Below are 26840 nucleotides of genomic sequence, written 5' to 3'. Positions count from 1 at the left end.
CCCAGGTCTCCGCCGGCCGCCGCCGCCCGGCCGCCGACCACCCGCGCCTCGTCCGCCGCCGTGCCGCCCCGCTCCTCCGCCGGCGACCCCACCGCCTTGCCACCCGCGCGCGCCTCCCCGCCGCCCGCGCGCTCCGGCCTCCCCGGCGCTCCCTCGACCTTCGCCGGAAGACTCCCTCAGCTCCAACTCCGGCGAGCCTCCTCTGCCTTGAAAATCGCGCCCACAAACCCTAGATCGAGGTTGATTTCCCCCCCTCTGTTTTCTGCTAAGTCCCGAATTTATCACTTTATGTTGCTCTATTCATCATGGCATATCTCATTGCATATTGCTCCGTTTTGCGTGCATGATACATCTAAATGTTCATCACGAGATGCTCTTCATTTTGTTCCATTATGACATGCTCATTTGAGTCTATATTGAGGCTCAAATCTCTGATGCAAGAGTGCTATATGTTGTTTACTGCTGTTACTTATCAGAACTTGATGTTTTGTTATTTTTGTTGCATTTGATGTGTGCATCTTACGGGCATGAGCTCTACAAATGTTTTGATCTATGCCATGCCATCTTTACAGAGGTCTATGCCATGTAGTTTTGTGATCTATGTGGTGACTAGCACAATCATGCAAACTAGGCATCGTGATATTTCTGTTTTCAGGGACTTAGGATTTTGGCAAGTCTTTTACTGCTGTTATTTTGATGCCATGTATCCATGTGTCTACAGTGAGATCTATACTTCTTTTGAGTATGTTAAGTAAGGATGTTTTCAACATATGGTTGTGCTCTATCCATACATGCCCCTGTTTGCAATTATGGAGTGCCCTACCATGTCTCAATCTTGCTCTACTTTTGCTATAAAATGTTCCTGGCAGAATGTTAACATGATATTCAATTCGCCAAGGTTGTTTTAGTTGATCCATACATACTATGTACTTGCTCTTGCCATGGTTAGCTTCATGAACATGCCATCTTGCTGTAGGTATGCTTGTTTTGTCATCCATTGCTTTGTGATGAGTGAATCGAGCTCACAAAGATGCCTTGATAATTCTGTTAATGCCATGTTCTGTTTTCTGCTAAGTCTGAAACCTGTTAACGAAACTTGCTATGTTTACATGGGTGCCATCATATCTTCTGATCCTTTTTGGCTCATGATCAGTAAGGGACTTTTGTTCTATGCATCTAGTAAATTCATGCCATGCCTTGTTTTGCTATGATAAGTGCCTATAGCATGTTGATTGCTTGCTCTGAACATTGCTACCGGATGCTGTTTCAGCCATGTCCAGTATTTTCACGTATGTGAAGCTGATATCTTTTGCACTTTTGCCATGCTTGTTTGAACCTTTTATTGTGTGATTTAGCTGTAGCTCAGTGTTCTTCTTTTGTCAAGCATCTCTTGTAGATCACTGCCATATGCTTTGTTGCTATATTGGGCTGCTGTAGCATAGTTACTTGATGTATTATAAGTGGTATCATGCTGTTAATCGTAGAATCGTGTCATCCTTGTTTTGCTTGCCATTTGCAAACAGTGCATCCGTTTCCGGTGATCTTTATATCGATTTCGACCGAAATCATCTCATCTTTCCAGTGGAATACTTGGTTTGCCAAGTTGATGCCTTGTTCATCCTTTTTCTTCCGGAGCACGCATATGCATCGCATATCACATCTCGCATATCATGCATGTATTGCATCATGTTGCTTGTGCATTGCACCATGATTGATTGTGGTTCCATTGCTTGTGTTCTTGTTTTGGGTAGAGCCGGGAGACGAGTATGCTTACGAGGAACCTGGTGAGAACGCTTACGAGGATCAAGCTTTCGTCAACTCTGAGAACCTTGCAGGCAAGATGACCATACCCTCGAAATCACTTATATCTTTGCTTTGCTAGTTGTTCGTTCTATTGGTATGCTGCGCTACCTACCACTTGCTATATCATGCCCCCATATTGCCATGTCAAGCCTCTAACCATCTTTTCCTAGCAAACCGTTGTTTGGCTAAGTTACCGCTTTTGCTCAGCCCTTCTTATAGCGTTGCTAGTTGCAGGTAAAGTTAAAATTGGTTCCATGTTGGAACATGGATATTTTGGCATATCACAATATCTCTTATTTAATTAATGCATCTATATATTTGGTAAAGGATGGAAGGCTCGGCCTTATGCCTGGTGTTTTGTTCCACTCTTGCCGCCCTAGTTTCCGTCATACCGGTGTTATGTTCCTTGATTTTGCGTTCCTTGCGCGGTTGGGTGATTTATGGGACCCCCTTGACAGTTCGCTTTGAATAAAACTCCTCCAGCAAGGCCCAACCTTGGTTTTACAGTTGCCTACCTAAGCCTTTTTCCCTTGGGTTTTCGCGAGCCCGAGGGTCATCTTTATTTTAACCCCCCTGGACAGTGCTCCTCTGAGCGCTGGTCCAAACTAGAGCCCTTTGCAGCGCCACCTCGGGGAAACTTGAGGCCTGGTTTTAGTTGTACGGACTGCTCATCCGGTGTACCCTGAGAACGAGATATGTGCAGCTCCTATCGGGATTTGTCGGCACATTCGAGCGGCTTTGCTGGTCTTGTTTTACCATTGTCGAAATGTCTTGTAAACCGGGATTCCGAGACTGATCGGGTCTTCCCGGGAGAAGGTTTATCCTTCATTGACCGTGAGAGCTTATAATGGGCTAAGTTGGGACACCCCTGCAGGGTATTATCTTTCGAAAGCCGTGCCCGCGGTTATGAGGCAGATGGGAATTTGTTAATGTCCGGTTGTAGAGAACTTGACACTTGGCTTAATTAAAATACATCAACCGCGTGTGTAGCCGTGATGGTCTCTTTTCTGCGGAGTCCGGGAAGTGAACACGGTTTGAGTTATGCATGAACGTAAGTAGTTTCAGGATCACTTCTTGATCATTCCTAGCTTCGCGACCATTGCGTTGCTCCTCTTCTCGCTCTTATTTGCGTATGTTAGCCACCATAAATGCTTAGTGCTTGCTGCAGCTTCACCTCATTACCCCATCCTTTCCTATAAGCTTAAATAGTCTTGATCTCGCAGGTGTGAGATTGTTGAGTCCTCGTGACTCACAGATTCTACCAATACAGTTGCAGGTGCCGACGATACCAGTGCAGGCGACGCAACCGAGCTCAAGTGGGAGTTCGATGAGGAACGTGGTCGTTACTATGTTTCGTTTCCTGATGATCAGTAGTGGAGCCCAGTTGGGACGATCGGGAATCTAGCATTTGGGGTTATCTTCCTTTCATTTGGATTGGACCGTAGTCGGTCTATGTGTGGATTTTGGATGATGTATGATTTTAATTTATGTATTGTGTGAAGTGGCGATTGTAAGCCAACTCTCTTTATCCCATTCTTGTTCATTACATGGGATTGTGTGAAGATGACCCTTCTTGCGACAAAACCTACAATGCGGTTATGCCTCTAAGTCGTGCCTCGACACGTGGGAGATATAGCCGCATCGTGGGCGTTACAAGTTGGTAATCAGAGCCATCCCCGACTTAGGAGCCCCCTGCTTGATCGAATCGCTGGCGTTGTTGAGTCTGGAACAAAAATGTTTTGAGTCTTAGGATTATATATATCGGAGAGTAGGATTCTTTTTACTCCTCAGTCCCTTCGTCGCTCTGGTGAGGCCTCCTGACGTAGAAGTTTTGACTCTTCTCTCCTCAAATTTCACAAAAAAAAAAATTTAGGATCACACGAGTATCTTAGAATCGTTCAGATGGTTTTGTGACGAGAACATTGTTCTTGGTGCCTCCTGACATTTAGGGGTTGTGGCAGTGTCCCGGGAGTTGAGCTCCGAGGTGTTGTCGTCACAATTTTGTCGTTGCAGTTCTGGAATACCTGAGTTTTGCCGACATCGAAAATCTCTTTTATGCAGTTGTTGGTGAGATCACCTCGACGCCACCCAGTACTGGGGCGGGAGTTCGGGAGTATTGCCATAACTCGTATAACGGATGATTTTCGAAGGTTGAGGTACACGATTTCCGAAGGTTTCTTGGTTATGTGTTGACGGATGGATACAGCTGGATCTAGGGATTGCTAGTTTGGGTGATATATTTTGTGTCCCCTGTATCCCCAACACCAGATTGCATAACCAGAAAGTTTCGGGAGTTTATAGGTGGGATTCAAGTAGCTCTTAGCATTTCTTCCCGCAGATATTTGGTTTGTGATTGGGTAATCCTTACCACTTATTTGTTCCAGTCGTACCTTGTTATTTTATTCATGAACCCTTTATCAAGTGGCTTCTCACCTTATGGAAGTGTGATGATTTACTATGGAATTCATTCGTTCATCCTTGTTCGAATGTTTATTGTGAAGACTATATGTTGCAATTTCTATCCGTTGATTCAATTTGTCTATCTGTCTATCAAGATGCTAACGGATGTCACCCTCTTCAGGATGGCTCCGCCAACACGTCAGAACCCGGAACGCAATGATGGGAGTCAGGCGAACCCTCCGCCACCACCTCCGCCTCCGGAGGCATGGCAAGCTATCATGGCAGCCACCAACGCCAATGCTCAGATGATTTTGCAACTCTTGCAAGAGCGCACCCAAGGGCAAGGCAACCAAGGAAATCAAGGCCAAGGCAACAATCAGCCTCACTTCGCTACCCTCAACCAGTTCCTCGCAAATCAGCCGAAGTCTTTCAGCTACTGTGCCGAGGCCACATACGCCGATGATTGGCTCGTGGACATCAACGAGCATTTTGAATGTAGCAATGTCAGGCCTGAGAACTTTGTCAAATTTGCTTCTTTTCAACTCAAGGATCAAGCTACCGAGTGGTATCAACAATACAAAGATTCCAGAGGAGGTCGTGTGATTACCTGGGATGATTTCCGCCGAGACTTCAAAGCTCACCACATTCCACAAAGTGTTGTTGAGAGCAAGCGTGAGGAGTTCCGCAATCTCAAGCAAGGCAGCATGTCCGTGTATCAATACAATACCCAGTTTCAGAAACTCGCTCGATTCACTAAGCAAGACGTTCCTGATGAAAAGAGTATGATCTATCAATTCAGAGGTGGCCTTAGAGAAGATCTGCAATTACCTCTCGTGCTTTTTGAGCCGACCAAGTATGATGATTTCTACAACATGGCACAGAAGCAAGAGGCTGCTGAGCTCAAGTGTGAGGCTTCTAAGAAGAGAGTCAGGGACGCAGTTCAGTCTTCTTCTTCCTCACTAGTGGCTGCTAAGCAACAGAAGTTCTGGTTGCCTCATCCTCCTCCGTTTCGTCAGCCTTTCCAGCAGAAGAACAAAGGTGGCCATGGATCTTCCCACCCACCCAACCCTGGCTATCAGAACAAGTCTCAGAATCAAGCTCCAAAGTCAAATGCTCATTATCATCATCCACTCTCAGAGGTGACTTGCAACAAGTGTCAGCAGAAAGGTCACTATGCTAACAAGTTCTTCAACCAAAGGCGCCTTCTGCCTCCTCCTCCCGTGAGATCTTCCAGCAATGTAGTGGCCAAGCTTAATCCCAAGTCTGCAAAGGTGAACATGATGAATGCAGCTCAAGCAGAGGAATGTACTGATGTGATAATGGGTAATCTCTCAGTTAATGATATTCCTGCAAAAGTCTTATTTGATACTGGTGCATTGCATTTTTTCATTTCAAGACCTTTTGTGGCTATGCATGATTTGGTTACTCAAGTATTGTCGAGTCCATTGTCTATTTTTCCCCGGCTCGGCAATTGACTTCTCGAGTATTCATTCGGGATTCCGTTATCAAGATGGGCGACTATAAATTTCTGTCTTCTCCAATTGTCCTTGGTGACTCGGATATTGATCTAATTCTCGGGATGGACTGGCTTTCTAAGCACAAGGCTCAACTTGATTGTGCTGCCAGGGAAATTCAATTGACACACTCTTCTGAGGATGTTATCATCTATGCCGCTCGTGATGAAACCATTCGGTTGTTTTCTCTCAATGAGAAGGGGGAGTTGGATGCTATTTCTCAGATTCCAGTCGTTTGTGAGTACCAAGATGTCTTTCCAGAAGAGCTTCCGGCTATGCCTCCTCATCGGCCAGTCGAGTTCGTTATCGATCTTGAGCCTGGCACGGAACCCGTTTGCAAGCGTCCATACAAGCTTGGACCCAAGGAGCTGAAAGGAATTGAAGAAACAGCTCGATGAACAAGAGCGTCTGGGTTTGATCAGACCGAGTTCATCTCCATGGGGTTGTGGTGTTCTTTTTGTCCAGAAGAAGGATGGCACGGACCGACTTTGTGTCGACTACCGTCCATTGAACAAGAAGACAATCAAGAACAAGTATCCACTTCCCAACATCAATGAGCTATTCGAGCAACTTAAAGGTGCTAAAGTATTCTCCAAGCTTGACCTTCGTATGGGTTATCATCAGATTCGCATTCGTGAAGAAGATATTCCCAAGACAGCATTCAGAACAAGCTTTGGTTCTTATGAATATACTGTCATGTCTTTCGGCCTTGTCAATGCTCCTCCAACATTCTCTCGAATGATGAATTTCATCTTCAACCCCTATACCAATGAATTCGTCCTGGTGTATCTCGATGATATCTTGGTCTTCTCCAAGAATAAGAAGGATCATGCCAAACATTTGCGATTGGTGCTCGACAAGCTCAGAGAGTATCAATTCTATGCGAAGTTTTCCAAATGTGAGTTTTGGCTTGATGAAGTTCTTTACCTTGGTCATATCATCTCTGCCAAGGGCATCGCTGTTAATCCCGAGAAGGTGTCTGCAATTGTGAATTGGGAACCTCCTCAGAATGTCAAGCAGCTCCGCAGTTTTCTTGGTCTTGCAAGCTATTGCCGAAGATTCGTTGAGAATTTCTCTAAGATTGCAAAGCCTCTTTCCAACCTCCTCCAGAAGCATGTGAAGTATGTCTGGACTCCTGAGTGTGACGTTGCTTTCAACACTCTCAAAGAGAAACTCGTCACAGCTCCTGTCTTAACTCCTCCTGACGAATCCAAGCCATTCGAAGTTTTCTGTGATGCTTCTCTTCAAGGTCTCGGTGCTGTGTTAATGCAAGAGAAGAAAGTTGTGGCCTATACCTCTCGTCAGTTGAAGCCCAACGAAAAGAACTACCCCACTCACGATCTTGAGTTGGCGGCAGTTGTCCATGCATTAATAACATGGAGACATCTCTTGTTGGGAAGAAAAATGGACATATTCACCGATCACAAGAGTCTCAAGTACATCTTCACTCAGCCCAACCTCAACCTCAGGCAAACTCGATGGGTCGAGATGATTCAAGAGTACAATCTGAGTATTGAATATACTCCAGACAAGGCCAATGTCATTGCAGATGCTTTGAGCAGGAAGGCTTATTGCAACAGCTTAATTCTCAAGCCATTTCAACCGGATCTTTGCGAAGCTTTCTGCAAACTCAATCTCCAAGTTGTTCCTCAAGGCTTTCTTGCCAACCTCCTAGTCTCTCCTACTTTGGAAGATCAAATTCATGAGGCACAACTCCTGGATACCATGGTGAAGAAGGTGAAACGTGGTATTGACAAGGGTCTTTCCAACTACAAGTGCTATCACATTGATGACAGAGACACTTTATTCTTCAAGGACGAAGATGCACCATTATGAATGAGGCGCACAATTCTATTCTTTCCATTCATCCTGGAAGTCATTATGAATGAGGCGCACAATTCTATTCTTTCCATTCATCCTGGAAGTACGAAGATGCACCAAGACCTCAAGCAGTCGTATTGGTGGACTCGAATGAAGCGTGAAATCGCTCAATTCGTGAATGAATGTGATGTCTGTCGAAGGGTGAAAGCAGAACACCAACGACCAGCTGGTCTCCTCCAACCTCTTGCTATTCCAGAATGGAAGTTTGATCATATCGAAATGGACTTCGTGACTGGATTTCCTAAGTCCAAGCGCGGAAATGATGCTATCTTCGTTGTCATCGACGAGCTTACTAAAGTGGCTCATTTTCTTCCAATCAAAGAATCTATCACAGCAGCTCAGTTGGCAGAGCTATACACCTCCAGGATTGTCTCCTTGCACGGCATTCCACAATTGATATCTTCAGATCGTGGAAGCATCTTCACTTCTAAGTTCTGGGACTCCTTCCAGAAGGCCATGGGCACCAACATTCGCTTCAGCACAGCTTTCCATCCTCAAACTAGTGGCCAAGTCGAGCGAGTCAATCAAATCCTTGAAGATATGCTCAGGGCTTGTGTCATTTCCTTTGGCATGAAGTGGGAAGATTGTCTTCCATATGCCGAGTTCTCCTACAACAACAGCTTCCAAGCGAGTTCGGGCAAGGCCCCATTCGAGATTCTCTATGGCAGAAAGTGCCGTACTCCTCTCAATTGGTCAGAGACTGGTGAACGCCAACTTCTTGGCAATGACTTAATCACAGAGGCTGAAGAAATGTGTAAAGTCATCCGTGAAAATCTCAAAGCCGCGCAATCGCGCCAGAAGAGTTACTATGATAGCAAGCACCGTGACTTGGCTTTCGAGATCGGAGACCATGTCTACCTCCGCGTCTCTCCAATGAAAGGCACTCGTCGCTTCAGTATCAAAGGGAAGCTTGCCCCTAGATACGTGGGTCCTTTCAAAATCATTGGCAAAAGAGGCGACCTCGCCTATCAACTTGAGCTTCCCTCCAACTTCGCGAACGTGCACGATGTGTTCCACGTGTCACAGCTTCGCAAGTGCTTCAAGACTCCTGAGCGCACCATCAACTTTGAAGAGATTGACCTCCAAGAAGATCTGTCTTATCATGAGCACCCCGTTGCTATTCTTGAAGAAACTGAGCGCAAGACTCGCAACAAGTCAATCAAATTCCTGAAAGTGAAGTGGTCGCACCATTCCGACCGAGAAGCCACCTGGGAACGCGAGGACCACCTCCGTTCCGAATATCCGGAGTTCTTTCAGTCCTAGATCTCGGGACGAGATCCTCTCGTAGTGGTGGAGTGTTGTAACGCCCCGGATGTAACTTTCCATATTTGTAACTCCAACTCTTGCCATTTTCGGCTATGTGTTATGATATTCCCTTCGTGGTCGGGTTTTGTCTTTCGTTTTGCATTTTTTTCATGTCATGCATCTCATATCACGTCATCATGTGCATCTCATTTGCATACGTGTTCATCTCATGCATCCGAGCATTTTCCCCGTTGTCCGTTTTGCAATCCGACACTCCCACACGCATCGGCGCACCCCTCTTGTCTCTTTTCGTGAGCGGGTGTTAAACGTTCTCGGAATGGACCGAGTCTTGCCAAGTGGCCTTGGTACATCACCGGTAGACCACCTGTCAAGTTACGTTCCATTTGGAGGTCGTTTGATGCTCCAACGGTTAACCGGGTAACCGCAAAGGCCTTTTGTGTGTTGCAGCCAAACACCCCTCCAAACAGCCCAATAACCCATCTAAGCCCCCTCCATGCTCTCGGTCGTTCGATCACGATCGTGTGGGCGAAAACCACACTCCATTTGGCCCCGGATTTTTCGCGCAGACGAAACCCTAGCCCGCTCCCTCTCCGCCGCCGGACGCGTCCGGTCCGCGCCGGACGAAGTCGCCGCCGCCTCCGCACCACTCACGCGCCGCGCCAGCCCGCCGAGCCCATCTCCGGCCCCCGCGGGCCCGTACACCGCCGCCCGTGCCCGCGTCTCCGCCGCCCCACGCCCCGTCTCCTGCTCCTCCGCCTTCTCCCGCGGACCCCGCGCCTCCGCCGCCGCCCAGGTCTCCGCCGGCCGCCGCCGCCCGACCGCCGACCACCCGCGCCTCGTCCGCCGCCGTGCCGCCCCTCTCCTCCGCCGGCGAGCCCGCCGCGTCGCCACCCGCGCGCGCCTCCCCGCCGCCCGCGCGCTCCGGCCTCCCCTGGCCGGATCCGGCCTCCCCGGCGCTCCCTCGACCTTCGCCGGAAGACTCCCTCGGCTCCAACTCTGGCGAGCCGCCGCTGCCTTGAAAATCGCACCCACAAACCCTAGATCGAGGTTGATTTTCCCCCCTCTGTTTTCTGCTAATTCCTGAATTTATCACTTTATGTTGCTCTGTTAATCATGGCATATCTCATTGCATACTGCTCTGTTTGGCGTGCATTATACATAGAAATGTTCATCACGAGATGCTCTTCATTTTTTCCATTGTGCCATGCTCGTTTGTGTCCATCTTGAGGCCCAAATCTCTGATGCAAGAGTGCTATATGTTGTTTACTGCTGTTACTTATCAGAACTTGATGTTTTGTTATTTTTGTTGCATTTGATGTGTGCATCTTATGGGCATGATCTCTACAGGTGTTTTGATCTATGACATGCCATCTTTACAGTGGTGTATGCCATGTATTTTTGTGATCTATTTGGTGACTAGCACAAGCATGCAAACTAGGCTTCGTGATGTTTTTGTTTTCAGGGACTTAGGATTTTGCTAAGTCTTTTGCTGCTGTTATTTTGATGCCATGTATCCATGTGTCTACAGTGAGATCCATGCTTCTTTTGAGTATGTTCAGTAAGGATGTTTTGAACATATTGTTGAGGATATAAACCTTAGAGTCACCCGCCAGGAGGGGCCGGGTTACTCATAATGGTCATCATCTGAAGCCCGGTGCCAAGCCTGAAGACGGCGGGCCGAAGATGGGCTTAAGACCCGGATATGGCTTAAGGCCCGTAGTTACAACCGTCATTATGGTATAACTTGTAGTGTAAGGCAAGAATAGTTGAGAGTCCAAGCCGGACACTCTTATGAGCCGGCCGGGACTCTGAGAGCTGCTGGGCGTCAACCTCTCTATATAAAGGGACGACCCGGCGGCGGTTTAAGGGCAAGAAAGATCTCGTCGAGAGCCAGGCATAGCAGTTAAGCTCCCTGGTCATCGAAACCCTAATCAATACCACCTCAACTGGACGTAGGCTTTTACCTTCACCGTAAGGGGCCGAACCAGTATAAACCTCGTGTTCCTTGTCCCATTTAACCCCTTCAAGCTTCCTAGCTGCGATGGCTCCGCGACTAAGTCCTAGCTCGAGGACATCTGCCGTGACAATTCCACGACAGTTGGCGCCCACCGTGGGGCATGCACACGGTGGATTTGAGTTCTTGAAGGGCAGCTTCGAAGGGCTCAAGGGATACGCAGTGGGCCGGATGACCAAGAGTCATCGCGGCAAGCTCTACATCGACGATGCAAACTGGGGCCCCGACGCCGGCTCAATTGAGTACGGATACCGGGTCCCCTTCGGCGGAATTCATGTCTTCGTTGGCCAGATTGGTGAGCCGGGCCCTGAGCCGGATCTCTGCGCCGATCTCATCGAGACGGCTCAGCGCGCACGACCCGCCCGGGCCCCGCCTGTCTTGAAGCATGCTTTTGTGGGATGTGTCCATGGAGGGCTTTCTGATGGATCTGGATCTGGTGATGAGACGGCCGCCGACTCTGACGGCGATTCGTCCACAGATGAGTCAAACTCGTTGTATCAACTTCAAGATGGCAGGCTCATGGGTTATTCCGATGGTGACAGTATTCCGGACCCGTTTGAGCCACCGAGCCGGGTTGGAATCTTCATGGCCGGCGCACAGCCTGTTCAGAACCCTGCCGCAGGGTCAGGAAACCCGGTACCTTCGCCGGCTCAGGTGCTGATGGATCTCACGGACAAGATGACGGCCCTATTGACCGCCACGGTCGACCCGGCGGATCAAGCTCAGCATGACGCGGAGGTGGCGCAGTTGAAGTTAGATCTAGTGAAAGCCAAGGAGGATGTGGCGGCGGAAGGGATCAGGATGGCTGCGGAGAGGGCGGCTCTCGACGCCCAGACTCAGTTGATTCAGGCGCAGTCCTTCCGGCTCACGATGGATCAGAACGCGTCCAATGAGGTCATGAGAAGGAGGCATCAAAAGGCCCAATCTCGACTCCCTCCGGTCTACGATCCTCGAAACCTCTTCAACACGCCAGGTGCAGGGTCTAGTAACCCGCCGGGGATCATAGTGCCCGGGTCTGGGACCCCTGTTCAGCCACAAGTGATGGGGCCTCCCCGGGTGAACCCTGCCCCGCCTCAGTATGTGCCAATACCACCGGGTCATTATGCTAACCCGCTGGAGAACATGGTCGCCGCAGCAGCATGGCTGGCGGCCCTCCCAATTGACGGCGACTCTCCAACGGCTATTGAAACCCGCCGGGTCAGGGAACTCCTTCAGACAGCGCTGGCACAGCAAGAGGCGTACTCTTACAGCCGGGACAGGATCCACTCGACCCCTCGTCCAGGCCGGAGCCCGAGTTATAGCAGACACATGGTCTCAGCGACCGGCTCAAGTAATGTCCGACGCCATGACCCGCCCCCTGGCCATGGCCCGGCTCATAACGGAGCCTTTCACGCAACAGACCAAGACAGAGCGCGGCAAGAGGCGGAGCAGGTGCCTCAGTTGACGGCTTACCAGACCCCCCGGCTTATCCGACGACTTCCGTCGACGTGGGTATCCCTACGAGGACTGGAGGTGTCCCTTGTTTAGTGCCAGCTCTCCGCAATGAACGTCTACCCAAGGACTTCAAAGGCCCTAGGAAGGTGCCTAATTACACGGCTGACTTACAACCCGGAGCCTGGATCGAGAGTTACGAGATGGCCATGGAATTGCTGGAGGTCAGTGAAGCGGCGATGGCCAAGTACTTCACCATGATGTTAGATGGGACTGCCCGCACTTGGTTGAAAGGGCTACCACCGAATTCCATCGGGTCTTGGGCTGAGCTGAAAGCCCGGTTCATCCAAAACTTCAAAGATACCTGTAGGCGGTCTATGTCAATTGTGGATTTGACTAACTGTAAACAGCAGGAGGGTGAGTCTACGACACATTGGGTTCGCCGGGTCAAAGAGATAATACATTCATCTGATAAGATGGATGCCGGCTCTGCAGTCTTAATGTTGGAGCAGAATTGTCGTTTCTGCCCCTGAAGATGAAACTCGGGTGGCTTAAGCGCGACTGCAATGATATGGGTACGCTGATGGCGGCTCTCGTCAAGTACGCTGATTCTGATAGTACCAAGGACTTCGCTTCAGATGATGAAAGGACAGGGAAGGGAAAAAAGAACGGCAATGGCAAGGGTCCTCAGCATAACCCGGGAAACCAAGGAGGTGGCAAGCGTAAGGCCGACGGCAGCCTAGAGTTTGTGGCCAACGCTAGCTCACAGGGTAATAACCAGCGACGCAAGGGGAGGCCCCTCCCCGAGCCGGCGGGTCAGGCCCGACGCTGGAGCAGCTGTTGAATGAGCCTTGTCCAAGGCATGGCTCTAGGGAGAAGCCAGCTACTCATTTATGGAAGGATTGCACGATCATGAAGGCCTTTAAGAGTTCCAATGCTTTTAATGGCAACCATGGCCCAGGTGGCAGCTCAGGCGCTGGCGGTTTTCATGGCCCGGGCGGTGGCTCAAATTCTAATCCACAGAACGGTCAAGGGGGCTTTAATCAGCAGTCTGGCCAGGGTCATCAACAGCAGCAGGGGGTTATCAGACCAATCCAAAGCAGCTTAGCAGTGGACAGTATCATGTATTTACCACTAGTCTGTGTAAGCGAGATCAGAAGCTTCATAAGAGGGCTGTGAATGCTGTTGAGCCGGCGGTTCCACGCTATTTAAGATGGTCTGAGCAGCCTATCGTGTGGAGTAGGGAGGATCACCCTCCCCGGGTGGATAATCCGGGTCACTTGGCCTTGGTGGTGGCTCCTCAGGTGGGAGGATATAAGTTCACTAAGGTGCTCATGGATGGAGGCAGCAGCATCAACATCCTCTATTATGAGACTTTCCGTCGTATGGGGTTGATTGATAAGAACCTCAGCCAGTCAAACACTATTTTCCATGGTGTGGTACCTGGTAAGTCGGCTTATCCAGTCGGCAAGATCGAGTTGGAAGTGGCCTTTGGAGACGAGCACAACTACAGGGTGGAAAAATTGACCTTTGAGGTGGTCAAGATAAGAAGTCCGTATCATGCCATATTTGGGCGGCCGGCTTACGCCAAGTTCATGGCACGGCCGTGTTACGTGTATTTACAGCTCAAGATGCCGGGTCACAATGGGACCATTACGGTTCATGGCAGCCGGAAGGTGGCCTTGGAGTGTGAGGAAGGCGATGCAGCTTATGCAGAATCTGTTTGTGCAACAGAGGAGTTGAAATTTTACAAGGACAATGTTGACCCAACAGATATGACCTCTCTGAAAAAGCCGACTACGGAGCATGAGCCGGCAATGAAATTTAAGTCGGCTGATGAGACTAAACTTGTTGATTTCGTTCCAGGTGATTCATCTCAGCAGTTTAGCATCAGTGCCAATCTGGATCCAAAATAGGAAAGCGCGCTCATCGAGTTCATCCGTGAGAATAGGGACATTTTTGCATGGAAACCTTCTGACATGCCAGGTGTACCTAGAGAACTCGCTGAGCACACTCTCAATGTTGATCCGAAATTTAAGCCGGTCAGGCAATTCCTTCGGCGGTTTAATGAAGAGAGGCGGAAAGCTATTGGTGAAGAGGTGGCCCGGCTCTTGGCGGCCGGGTTTATTGTTGAAGTCTTTCACCCAGAGTGGTTAGCTAACCCGGTGCTCGTGCTCAAGAAGAACGGCACCTGGCGGATGTGTGTGGACTACACGGACTTAAACAAGGCATGTCCGGCTGATCCTTTTGCCCTTCCCCGTATTGATCAAATCATTGATGCTACGGCGGGTTGTGAGCGCTTAAGTTTCTTGGATGCTTATTCTGGATATCATCAGATTAAAATGGCAGTTAAGGACCAGGAGAAGACGGCGTTCATCACTCCCTTTGGAGCCTTCTGCTATGTGTCTATGCCCTTTGGACTCAAGAGTGCACAGGCGACTTATCAGCGTTGCGTGCAGAACTGTCTTCATAACCAGATTGGGCGCAATGTTCATGCTTATGTGGATGATATTTTAGTTAAGTCCAGGAAGGAGGAAACCTTGATAGATGATCTGAGGGAAACCTTTGACAATCTCCGGGTCTACAAGATGATGCTTAACCCGGCCAAGTGTGTTTTTGGTGTTCCTGCAGGCAAGCTCTTGGGTTTCTTGGTTTCTAACAGAGGCATTGAAGCTAACCCGGAGAAGATCAAGGCCATCACCTCCCTGGCTAAGCCGGCGTGTATAAACGACGTCCAGCGCTTGGCGGGTCGTATCGCTGCTTTAAGCCGGTTTATAAGCCGTTTGGGTGAGAAGGCCATGCCATTATATCAGTTGATGAAGAAAACTGATGACTTTGTCTGGAATGATGCAGCTAATACTGCTTTTGAGGATTTGAAGAGGCAGCTGGCAGAGCCCCCAGTCCTTGCTGCTCCGGTTGACAAGGAGCCTTTATTGCTGTATGTGGCTGCTAACACACGAGCCGTCAGTGTGGCTGTGGTGGTGGAGCGCAAGGAAGAGGGTAAGGAGCATCCGGTTCAGCGGCCGGTTTATTATGTCAGCGAAGTGCTCATCGAGTCCAAACAGCGGTATCCACATTGGCAGAAGCTTGTTTATGGTGTGTTCATGGCAAGCCGGAAGCTTAAGCATTATTTCCAGGGTCACCCCATCACTGTGGTCAGTTCTGCCCCCCTTGGAGATATCATTCAAAACAGAGAGGCCACAGGGAGAGTGGCTAAGTGGGCTATAGAGCTCGGACCTCATGGTCTGAAATACGTACCACGCACTGCTGTTAAATCTCAAGCCTTGGTGGATTTCATCAACGATTGGACAGAGCTACAAGTGCCCGAGCAAAAGCCGGATAACACATATTGGACTATTCACTTCGATGGGTCCAGGCAATTGGAGGGCTCGGGGGCTGGAGTCGTATTGGCTTCCCCTAAAGGTGACAAGTTCCATTATGTGCTACAGTTGATGTTTCCTTGTACTAACAATGCGGCTGAGTACGAGGCCTTGCTCCATGGTCTTCGGATGGCTAAGGAGATGAGCTTGAGCCGGGTAAGGTGCTTCGGCGACTCAGACTTGGTGGCTCAACAAGTATCAGGCAAGTGGGACTCCAAGGACCCTCTCATGGCGGCTTATCGCCGTGAAGTTGATGCCATTGCTGGGCACTTTCAGGGTTACCAAGTAGAGCACATCGATCGCAGGAAGAACGAGGCGGCTGATGCTTTAAGCCGGCTGGGCTCTCAGCGAAAACCGGTGCCGCCTAATACTTTCCTGGACGTCTTGCATAACCCTTCTGTTAAGTTGCCTACAGAGGAAGACTTGGCTGTCCCTGACCCGGAGGCACGACTGGTGGCGGCTCTCCACATCATCCCGGACTGGACAGTGCCCTATCTGGCTTACATGACCCGGGGAGATTTGCCTGAGGATGAAACTTTGGCCAGACAAATAACCCGGCGGTCTAAGTCAATGGTTGTTATCAATGGTGAGCTGCATCGCCGCAGTGTTACGGGAGCGTTCCAGCGTTGTGTCTCCCCTGAGGAAGGTCAAGAGATCTTGCGTGAGATTCATGAAGGGGATTGTGGCCATCATGCCGGCTCAAAATCCCTTGTGGCCAAGGCTTTTCGTCATGGTTTTTATTGGCTGACGGCTCATGCTGATGCGGAGGACTTGGTCAGTAAATGTGATGGTTGCCAAAGGTTCTCGCGACGGGCTCATGTGCCGGCTCAGGAGCTGAGGATGATCCCAATTACTTGGCCCTTTGCGGTCTGGGGGCTTGATATGGTTGGGCCTTTTAAAAGGTCCAAGGATAAGAAGACCCACCTCTTGGTGGCAGTTGACAAATTCACAAAGTGGGTTGAAGCAGAGCCAGTTAGCAAGTGTGACGCAGCCACGGCGGTTCAGTTTATGAAAAAGGTGATCTTTCGCTTTGGCTTTCCACACAGCATTATAACTGACAATGGTACCAATCTATCCAAAGGCGCCATGGAGGAGTTTTGTCAACGAGAGCATATTCGACTTGATGTTTCATCAGTGGCTCACCCTCAATCCAATGGTCAAGCTGAGAGGGCTAATCAGGAGATTCTGAAAGGCATCAAGGCCCGGCTTTTGGTCCCTTTGCAATGGACGCCGGGTTGTTGGGTGGAGGAGTTACCCTCCGTGTTATGGAGCATCAATACTACTCCTAACAGGTCTACGGGTTACACGCCTTTCTTCATGGTTTATGGAGCGGAAGCAGTCCTCCCCAGTGACATCCGTCATGACTCGCCTCGAGTGGCGGCTTATGTTGAGGCGGATAATGAACAGGCGCGCCAAGATGCTCTTGACTTGTTGGACGAACAGCGTGATGTGGCAGCGGCTCGCTCAGCGATTTACCAACAAGACCTGCGCCGTTATCACAGTCGCCGGGTTAAGTCCCGGGTCTTCCAGGAAGGTGAACTGGTGCTCCGGCTCATCCAAGATCAAACAGATGCGCACAAGCTATCCCCGCCTTGGGAAGGGCCCTTTGTGGTCAGCAAGAATTTGCACAACGGGTCATATTACCTCATTGACATTCGGGAGCACAAAGATTCACGTAAGTCGGAGGAGGAGACCCGTCGGCCGTGGAACATAGCTCAGCTTCGGCCTTATTACACTTGAGCCACCGGCTCTCATAATGTACATATTTCTCTAAGCCATGTATATATTATGATAAGCAATAAAGCAGGACCTCTGTCCTTTTTTCTCCTCCAAAGGTGAACGTGTTGTTTCCATTGCAAGATCACATGATAACTTGAAGGAGGATCCGGCTTATGATCGTATTCGAATCTAGCCGTACGCAATATAATCACTTGGGGGCTTCCTGTTCAAACATAGGTCGTATTCGAACCAAAGAGAACATAGCTGTCGATACCCATTTGATTGGCAAAGTGCCGAGCTCATTGGGGAGTTTTCTTTGATCATATTTGAATCATAGTTCAACCCCCTTTGGGAACCGACGTGGATCGTATTCGAATCAGCGTCGTTAAACAACTCCTAAGGTCATTTGGGGGCTTCCTGTTCAAACATGGGTCGTATTCGAACCAAAGAGAACATAGCTGTCGGTACCCTCTTGATTGGCATCGCCACACCCACTGGGGGCTATATGATCGCATTCGAATCTTAGCATAACCCCTTTGGGACGGGTCTCTGGTCGTATTCGAACCGGAAGCCCCTAAGTTTTTCTGATTTACAACGAGTTCTTCTGATTGTTTCAATAGTGTGCACGGCGGGTCTCACTTTGCCGGCTTAACTTTGATTCACAGTGCTAGTCGAACACAATCGGCGTTATTAAGACTGGTAAACCGGAATTGAGGTACCAACCTTATTACCCGGGTTATATAAACCGGAAGTGTGCTTGAAGGCCGGTAAGTGTGTTATTACGGTTATATCAAGGACATAATTGAGGACCAGTCTTTTGTGACTTAGATTCATATTCCGGGTTATATGTATGAGGCTATGATTCTCAGTGCGGTAAGCCGCCTAGAGACTTGTGATTTGTTCTTCTACGCAGGATAGTTAAAGACAACTATTTGAGCTTAAGGAAGATGAATGATCAATTATGACCCGGAGGAGTATAAGGAAGCAACTTCAATGGAATTAAGCGTTCAGAATGTGCACGATGGCATGACAAGGTTAAAATGTTGATCCTACTCTATTACAAGACTCCCAGAGTCCAAAAGATGAGGCATTGTTTTCAGATGTAGTCATGAGCCGCCTACAAGTTAAGATGCTTGTCGGGTTGAAGCTTCCGGCTCATCCCTCTCCGCTCCTCCGGCTATTCCCATGACCTGGAAGGTTGACGATTTCCAGTCAATGCCGCTCAAAGCTTCGAATTGAGCCTCCTCGTCAATTAACCCGGCCGGGTTAATGTCTGGGGCAAAAGTGTGCTTACGAGTCGGCGGGACCAAGCTGACGGCTTCGTAACGCGGAGTAGGGATCCTCTAATTCTCTGCATCGTAGCCCGACTGGTACTTTGTCAGATCAGTATCATTCCCAATCAGGGTGGCCACCAGGCGCACGATCTTCACACAGGCAGCGAAGTCCTTTTGATCGAAAGGAGTGCCGTCTTCCTTCAAGATGGGGTAGCCAAGTGCAATGTCTGCCGGGTCTAGCTCTGGAAGGAAAGCCTTGGCCCGGCTCAGAGCAGCTATGGCTCCGGCTCTTGCAGAAGCCCGTCGCAGCTCTTGGACACGTTGAGGAAGAACGGCAAGCCAGCGAAGAACTTCTGCCAGGTGAGTCGGAACCTCATTGGATAGGGCCACCACGGCTAGGGCGCGCTGTGACCCGGTGTAGAGTTGCTCCACCAGAGTGTACACGGCCTTCAACTTGGTCAGCACATTTTGGTTGAGGTTGGCGCTTCTTGGAACTGTTGAACAAAGTAAGATAGGCCGCTGGTAATGATGGGAATTATGAGACATAAAGATTATAAACTTGACGAAAGCCGGTGGAATGACTTACCGAAGATTGCGGCGACCATCTGTGACACGTGGCGCTTTAAGCCGGAGAGTTTGGCGGTTCTCTCCGTCAGAGCCTTCTCCGCCTGTTCGGCCCGGCTCACCAGAGTAGCCTTCTATTCGACCCAAGTCTTCCTTTCAGCTTCAAAGTTCTTTTTCAGCTTCTCTTGAGCGGCGATACTGGACTCAAATTTGGCGTTGGCCTTCCGGGTCTCAGTTTCCTGAGTCTTCAGGCGGTTCTTCAGATTAGAGATATCAGCCTCAAACTTCTTGCAAGTAGCCTGCACAATTTCCGGGTTATAGTATGAACAGTTATTATGCAATTTTAAAGTCCCAAGCACTTTCCAAGCAAAGACACTTGGCACTTGGGGGGCTAATGCATGTCGAACGTTTCTATCTACAAATTACCGGTTCATGGAAGTAAGCCGGAAATTAAGTCTACAACATATTCAATCATAAGTCGTCGACTTGGGGGCTAGTATGGTAAAGATAACTATGCAATAAGCAGTAGAGTGGTACCTCAGACTTCTGCTGTATCTGATTCACCATGTTGATCTCCAAATCCCGGCTCTTGTGCACCTGACTCACATAGCCGGAGACGATCTCTCCGACGCTCAAGTTAGTATAGTTGGTGAGGTCCAGATTGGCCCGGCTGCGCTCTAGCAACTCTTCCTTGGCGGAGCACTTGGCCAGCGCAGTGGGTCTCCCCGGCTCAACAAACTCCGTCCGGGTGATTACCACGTCCGGGTCATCGGCCGGCTGAGCTGGGCTGGAGATATCCGGGTTGGTGGAAGTCTCCGTGGCTGGCTCGTCGGTGGGAGCGGTGGCTTCAGGAGCAGAGGCGGCTGGCGGCTCTTGAGCGGAAACTTCCGGTTCCGTCACAACCGACTCCTTCGCCGGCTTATTCTTCTTTGCTCTTTTACTGAGCTTTGCTTGAGCGCTGAAAGGACAAAAGGTTAGTACAAAAGTATGAGTAAAGATAAAGCACAGCAAGAGATGATCATCATTACCCGGGTACGGTCTTGAAAGCCGGCAGATTCGACTGCATCGAGTCACCAGAGGAAGGAGACGTCTCCTGATAATTTGAATCAGAAGAATTGAGAGGTTGACGTATAACACCCGCCAGAGGATGAAAAGGATATAAGTTGGAGATAACCTCGGACCGGCGCTTCCTTGATGCCTCAGGTAAGCCGGAGGAGAGGTCAGCATCCTTGTTGGTCCGGGTGTGCCGCCGGCTCTCATGAATCTGTTGCCTCAAAAGAAATTGAGGATCTTGATAAGCTAAAGGATGTGAAAATCTTACTTTCCGGGTTACCCTTCGGACTTTCAGCCTTGGCAAGGGCTCCGAGTCGGAGGAAAGTGTCATTACCTCTTCAACCACCGGGTTACTTGCTCCGGTGTCATCCTGTTGATGAACAGTATTGATAAGGTGGACAGAAATAAACAAGAAATACAACAAGAGCTTACAGGTTCAGGGGTTACCTCTGACTCGGAGCTGTCGCTTAGTTGCAGCAGCTCTGAAGCAGTAGGCCTGCTTCCCTTCTTGCGGGGAGCGGCTCTCTTGGCGGCTTTCTTAGCCTTCCTGGCCTTCTTGGCCACCTCATGGTCATATTTGACCTTCCAGAATTTGTCATCAGCCTGAAAAATGCAATGACGATTTCTTAAGGTTCAGATGAAAGCTATCTACAGAAGAAAATAAGATGTTCAGATCAGCGGCTTACCGCTGGGGCTGGGTTGGTCTTGCAGAAGGGGCTTAAGCCGGTCCTCCCGCAGTCTGCCAAGCTCTCGTTCAAGAGGGCCTTGGTCATGTCTTCAGCAACGTCTTCAGGAAGATCGTTGCGGCTGTGTCGCAGGGTGTCATCTTTCCGGCCCGTGTACTCACACATTAAGCCGGGGCGGCGGCTTAAGGGGATCACCCGCCACGAGATCCAGACTCGGACCAGATCAATGCCATTAAGGCCATTTCCCAGGAGAGCCTTGATTTTGTTGATGGTGGGGATCAGAGGTTAGCGCTCCGACTGAGATAACTTGTCTGACAGAGGGTGAGTTGGTTCCAGACGCGAAGGACGAAAGCCGGGCAGCGGGCTCTCGTCAGCCGGCGAAGTGTCTTGGGAGTAGAACCACGTCTGGTTCCAGTCCTTTGGGTGGCTTGGCGGCTCGGCGTAAGGAAAAAGGCAGTCTCTCCGTCGCTGAATGGAGATTCCACCAAGTTCTAAGCTTGGCCCGTTGGCGCACTCGTTCTGGTGGTTCAGATAAAAGAGCTCTCTGAAGAGCAGCAGGCTGGGCTCTTCTCCAAGGTAGACCTCGCAGAATACTTGGAAGTTGCATATATTCGACACCGAATTGGGTCCTATGTCTTGTGGCCGCAGGTCAAAGAAATTCAGTACATCTCTAAAGAACTTTGAGCCGGGCGGTGCGAAGCCCCGGCTCATGTGATCCGCGAATATTACCACTTCACCATCCTTTGGTTGCGGTCTCTCTTCTGATGGGTCAGGGGCACGGTAGGACATGACGTCCTTCTTGGGCAGGTAACCCATTTTTACAAAGTCCGCTAAGGTGTCATCAGTGACGTTGGACCTCATCCAGTTGCACGTGATGGGTGCTTTGGGAGCTTTGGGAGGCATGGTGAAAGTCGGAAGCCTATGATAAAAGGAAATGTCCGGTTTAATTATAAGCCGGAAGAAATTTACAGTTCAATGTTTAAAGTGGCGGCTTATGAAGGGGCCTAATGACATATAGCTAAGTGTGTCGAGTTATCTAAGCCGCTGGAGGCATTGAGAGTAATTCAATTGTCTATAGTTTTATCATAAATAAGCCGGAAAATTTCACGGCGCGTAGCTTCTTTTGAGCCGGAAGGTTTTACGGCGCGTGGCTTCTTTGAGCCGGAAATGTAAGCCGCCATAGCTCAGCGGATGCAGTTTTTTACTAAGTGTGGTGAAAATAATTTTCACAGATTGCAGTGAGTATTTTGGATCAAAACGGTTGACTAAAAGGAAAGGTTTCTAGACCTAAAACAGACGCAGAGGAAGTTCCTAAGTTTGAACGGAGCTTTTATGCAGTAAGAAGGGATCTATGAACATTGGAAACGAGCGTGAAACAACTACCGCAGCAGTTCTATACAGTCAGAGATCAAGAAAGGTGGTAAAAATGAAATCTACCGAGAACTAGCGAGGAACGGCGAAGAACACGGGAAGAACGGGAAGAAACCCTACTGCAGATCTGTTCTACGGGGTAGCAGAGACTTACAAGTGTTGGAGAGTTGCGGAGATCGCCGCTGTTTATCTAGTCACGTCAGGTTGATGCAGCGGCCGGAGTTGGTGAAGACAAGAAGACCCGCGGCGGCGGCGGTGGAGCTCGAGCACAGCACTGTGGCGAGAGGAAGAAGATGGAGGTGGCGAAGTGACTGGAGGCTCATTGGGCCGGGCTATTTATAAGGCGAGGCTCATAAGTGGGCGCGAGAAACAAGGAGGCCACGGCGTGGCTATCTCGCCATAAAAACGCCTCGATTTTCGGGTCGGCAGTTAAAGATAAGATCCGTTGCGGATATGGTGGAGTAAAAAATGGACTTAATGGAAGATGATGTCACGGCGGATTACCCGGAATCCAGAGGATGACGTCACGCCGGGTTATGGCCTTCACACAATTGTAAGCCGGAGATTTTCTGTCGAAAGGATTGAAGATTGACATGAGCCGGCTCAAATCAATCTGGGGCCTAATGTTGAGGATATAAACCTTAGAGTCACCCGCCAGGAGGGGCCGGGTTACTCATAATGGTCATCGTCTGAAGCCCGGTGCCAAGCCTGAAGACGGTGGGCCGAAGATGGGCTTAAGACCCGGATATGGCTTAAAGCCCGTAGTTACAATCGTCATTATGGTAGAACTTGTAGTGTAAGGCAAGAATAGTTGAGAGTCCGAGCCGGACAATCTTATGAGCCAGCCGGGACTCTGAGAGCTGCTGGGTGTCAACCTCTCTATATAAAGGGACGACTCGACGGCGGTTTAAGGGCAAGAAAGATCTCGTCGAGAGCCAGGCATAGTAGTTAAGCTCCCTGGTCATCGAAACCCTAATCAATACCACCTCAACTGGACGTAGGCTTTACCTTCACCGTAAGGGGCTGAACCAGTATAAACCTCGTGTTCCTTGTCCCGTTTAACCCCTTCAAGCTTCCTAGCTGCGATGGCTCCGCGACTAAGTCCTAGCTCAAGGACATCTGCCGTGACAATTCCACGACACATATGGTTGTGCTCTATCCATCCATGTCCCTGTTTGAAATTATGAAGTGCCCTAGAATGTCTCAATCTTGCTCTACTGTTGCTATAAAATGTTCCTGGCAGAATGTTAACATGATATTCAATTTTGCCAAGGTTGTTGTAGTTGATCCATACATGCTATGTACTTGCTCTTGCCATGGTTAGCTTCATGAACATGCCATCTTGCTGTAGGTATGCTTGTTTTTGTCATGCATTACTTTGTGATGAGTGAATCGAGCTCACAAAGATGCCTTGATAATTCTGTTAATGCCATGTTCTGTTTTCTGCTAAGTCTGAAACCTGTTAACGAAACTTGCTATGTTTACATGGGTGCCATCATATCTTCTGATCCTTTTTGGCTCATGATCAGTAAGGGACTTTTGTTCTATGCATTTAGTAGATTCATGCCATGCCTTGTTTTGCTATGATAAGTTCCTGTAGTATGTTGATTGCTTGCTCTGAACATTGCTACCTGATGCTGTTTCAGCCATGTCCAGTATTTTCAGTGTCTGTGAAGCTGATATCTTTTGCACTTTTGCCATGCTTGTTTGAACTTGTTATTTTGTGACTTAGCTGTAGCTCAGTGTTCTTCTTTTGTCAAGAATCTCTTGTAGATCACTGCCACATGCTTTGTTGCTATGTTGGGGTGCTGTAGCATAGTTACTTGATGTATTCTAAGTGCTATCATGTTGTTAATCGTAGAATCGTGTCATCCTTGTTTTGCTTGCCATTTGCAAACCGTGCATCCGTTTCCGGTGATCTTTATATCGATTTCGACCGAAATCATCTCATCTTTCCAGTGGCATACTTGGTTTGCCAAGTTGTTGCCTTGTTCATCCTTTTTCTTCCGAAGCACGCATATGCATCGCATATCACATCTCGCATATCATGCATGTATTGCATCATGTTGCTTGTGCATTGCACCGTGATTGATTGTGGTTCCATTGCTTGTGTTCTTGCTTTGGGTAGAGCCGGGACGATCGGGAATCTAGCATTTGGGGTTATCTTCCTTTCATTTGGATTTGACCGTAGTCGGTCTATGTGTGGATTTTGGATGATGTATGATTTTAATTTATGTACTGTGTGAAGTGGCGATTGTAAGCCAACTCTCTTTATCCCATTCTTGTTCTCTACATGGGATTGTGTGAAGATGACCCTTCTTGCGACAAAACCTACAATGCGGTTATGCCTCTAAGTCGTGCCTCGACACGTGGGAGATATAGCCGCATCATGGGCGTTACAGACGTGTCCCCGGGCCTGGCAAGCCTGGTGCGGTGCTTTGTCAACTTCGTCTTCGACCGTCTATGCATGCCCGGTGCTGGCAACACCGACGCGTGCCTTCGTCTACGATGTGTCCCCGGGGTTGGCAAACCCGGCGCGACGCATCGTCAACACCATTCTCCTTTCTGGCGCATCACTTCTTCGACACCACTACGCCCATGACTAACTCGGCGCCTCCTTGCGCCTGCGGCTCCACGACGACTCGCTCGACACCGGCTACCCCGAATCGACATCGACCACGGCGTTCTTCGCACGGCTACCTCGACCACGGCTACACCACCCTCCGCTCTTGGCTACATCGACATCGGCACAAAGGGCTATCATCCGCTTGAGCAACTCGTCAGCTTCCTCTACAGTCAACGCGCCCACGACGCGACACCGTCCACGATGCTCCCGCTAGTACTGCGGGGGGATGTCAGTCCGTCGGCTGCTATTCGCTCCAGTCTGACCGTCCGCGACGCTCCTGTTGTTTGCAACGCTACCGCTACGACTGCGGGGGGATGTTAGAGATATATTTGGGACTTGTATTTGGTAGTCTAGGATTTGTAATCCGTCTCCTACCTTATCTCCAGGAGAGGCGTATTGCCCTCCAAGTCTTGTACTCAATATATACTCACCCTCGAGGCTCAATAATACATCCATCATATTTCGCAACAATCCCTCTCTCTCCCTTCTAACAAGATTCTCTGCAGGTCATCAATTTTTGCAATGGTTAAACAACTTGATGGGACGCTGCAGCGGCCATTTTCGCAGAATATCTAGACACTAGTAATTCTATTGAAAAGGTCATTTTAAGCACTGTTATCGATCTTGTAATCAAGCGGCTCATGTGCTAGCTCATTTTTTATTGTAATAAGATTTCTTTTAGCTGGTTGGACGAGCCTCCTGACATTGTTGTCAGCAAGCTTGTAGACGATGTAAACCTATTTTGAGTTTCAATAAAACTAGCCATGATGGCCTTCCCTAAAAAACTACTTATCCAAACAAGGACGCCCAACACACCTCCTGACCCTCTTAGGATCGGTCAGCACAATCTGCGCGAGGTGCTCACTGTCCATGATAACCTTCTTATCTGCCTCACTGAATTCCTTAATGTTTGCGAATTCCATGGCAAAGAGAGCAGCGACACCACCAATGGAACCACTTCCACTGCGTGCCAGCCGACTAGCAGTACCTGGCCCCGGAGATGGAGGCGGCATGTTGGAGTTGGAGTTGGACGGCTCCAGGCCGGAGGGTTCAAACTTGAACTTCCCTACAAGGTTGTCCGCCGACAAGCTGCGGCAATGCCTGGGCAAGCTACCGTCCGCGCTCTCGGCTTCATTCTCGCCGCTGTCAACGGGGCTCCACGCGGGAGCTTGGCAGTCCAGCTGGTCGCGCCGCTCCTGGCTGACGGGCCCGGAGGAGCCGACCGTGCCCACGCCACTCGTACTCATGTTGTACGCACCAAGGATCCCGTCGAGGGTGCTGTTGTTCGCGGCCACCAGGGCCTCCGCGTTCACCGGTGCCGGAGGTGGCATGGGCAGGTTCGGCTGGGAGGAGAATGCGAGGAGAACGTCGCTCTACGACCGCTGATGCCCTGCCCGTAGCAGCGGGAGTCCGGATGCCCCCCGCTCGGAGCCCGACGGCCGTGGCAGTCCGGACATCCCCCGGTCTGAGCCCGGCGGCGGCGGGGGGAGAGCGCGAGCGCCGCCAGCGCAAATAGATCGGGGTACGGGGGGCCGGAAGAGAAAGTCCATGGAGAAGAACTAGGGCTGCGACAACGAGCGTGAGTGATGGGATCCTGCGCCACCGCTCGCCGGCGGCGGCAGCGACGGCGGTGGCAGCAGCGGCACGTGGTAGTGCCGAAGCCGGGGATGAAATGGACGACTACGTAGGTGGGGTGGGCCGGCGAGTGAGGGCAGAAGGTGGCGTAGGGAGTAGGAGGAGAGGTCGGCGGCGGCCGAATGAGAGGTTAGTGGCGATGGGATGAGAGGCGAACACACATGGATTGTCTAATGGTAGGCGTCCATGTGGGCCCAGCAGTGGGAGGACGCGGCAGTGGTGC

General features: G+C 49.9%; 1 protein-coding gene across 1 annotated transcript in view; it reads right to left on the bottom strand.

Moving 5' to 3' along the window:
* The window catches only part of LOC123158160 (uncharacterized), a 30752-nt gene extending 4439 nt beyond the window's left edge, over positions 1-26313 (bottom strand). Inside the window, exon 1 of the mRNA XM_044576262.1 lies at positions 25799-26313. Coding sequence (XP_044432197.1) covers positions 25799-26313 — 515 coding nt within the window. The remainder of the gene's footprint in view (positions 1-25798) is intronic.
* Positions 26314-26840: the final 527 nt, after the last annotated feature.

Source organism: Triticum aestivum, chromosome 1D (genome assembly GCF_018294505.1).
Source record: "Triticum aestivum cultivar Chinese Spring chromosome 1D, IWGSC CS RefSeq v2.1, whole genome shotgun sequence".
Taxonomy (NCBI): domain Eukaryota; kingdom Viridiplantae; phylum Streptophyta; class Magnoliopsida; order Poales; family Poaceae; genus Triticum; species Triticum aestivum.
The sequence above is the reverse complement of the archived record's forward strand: the minus strand, read 5'-3'. Positions and strand labels throughout refer to the sequence as shown.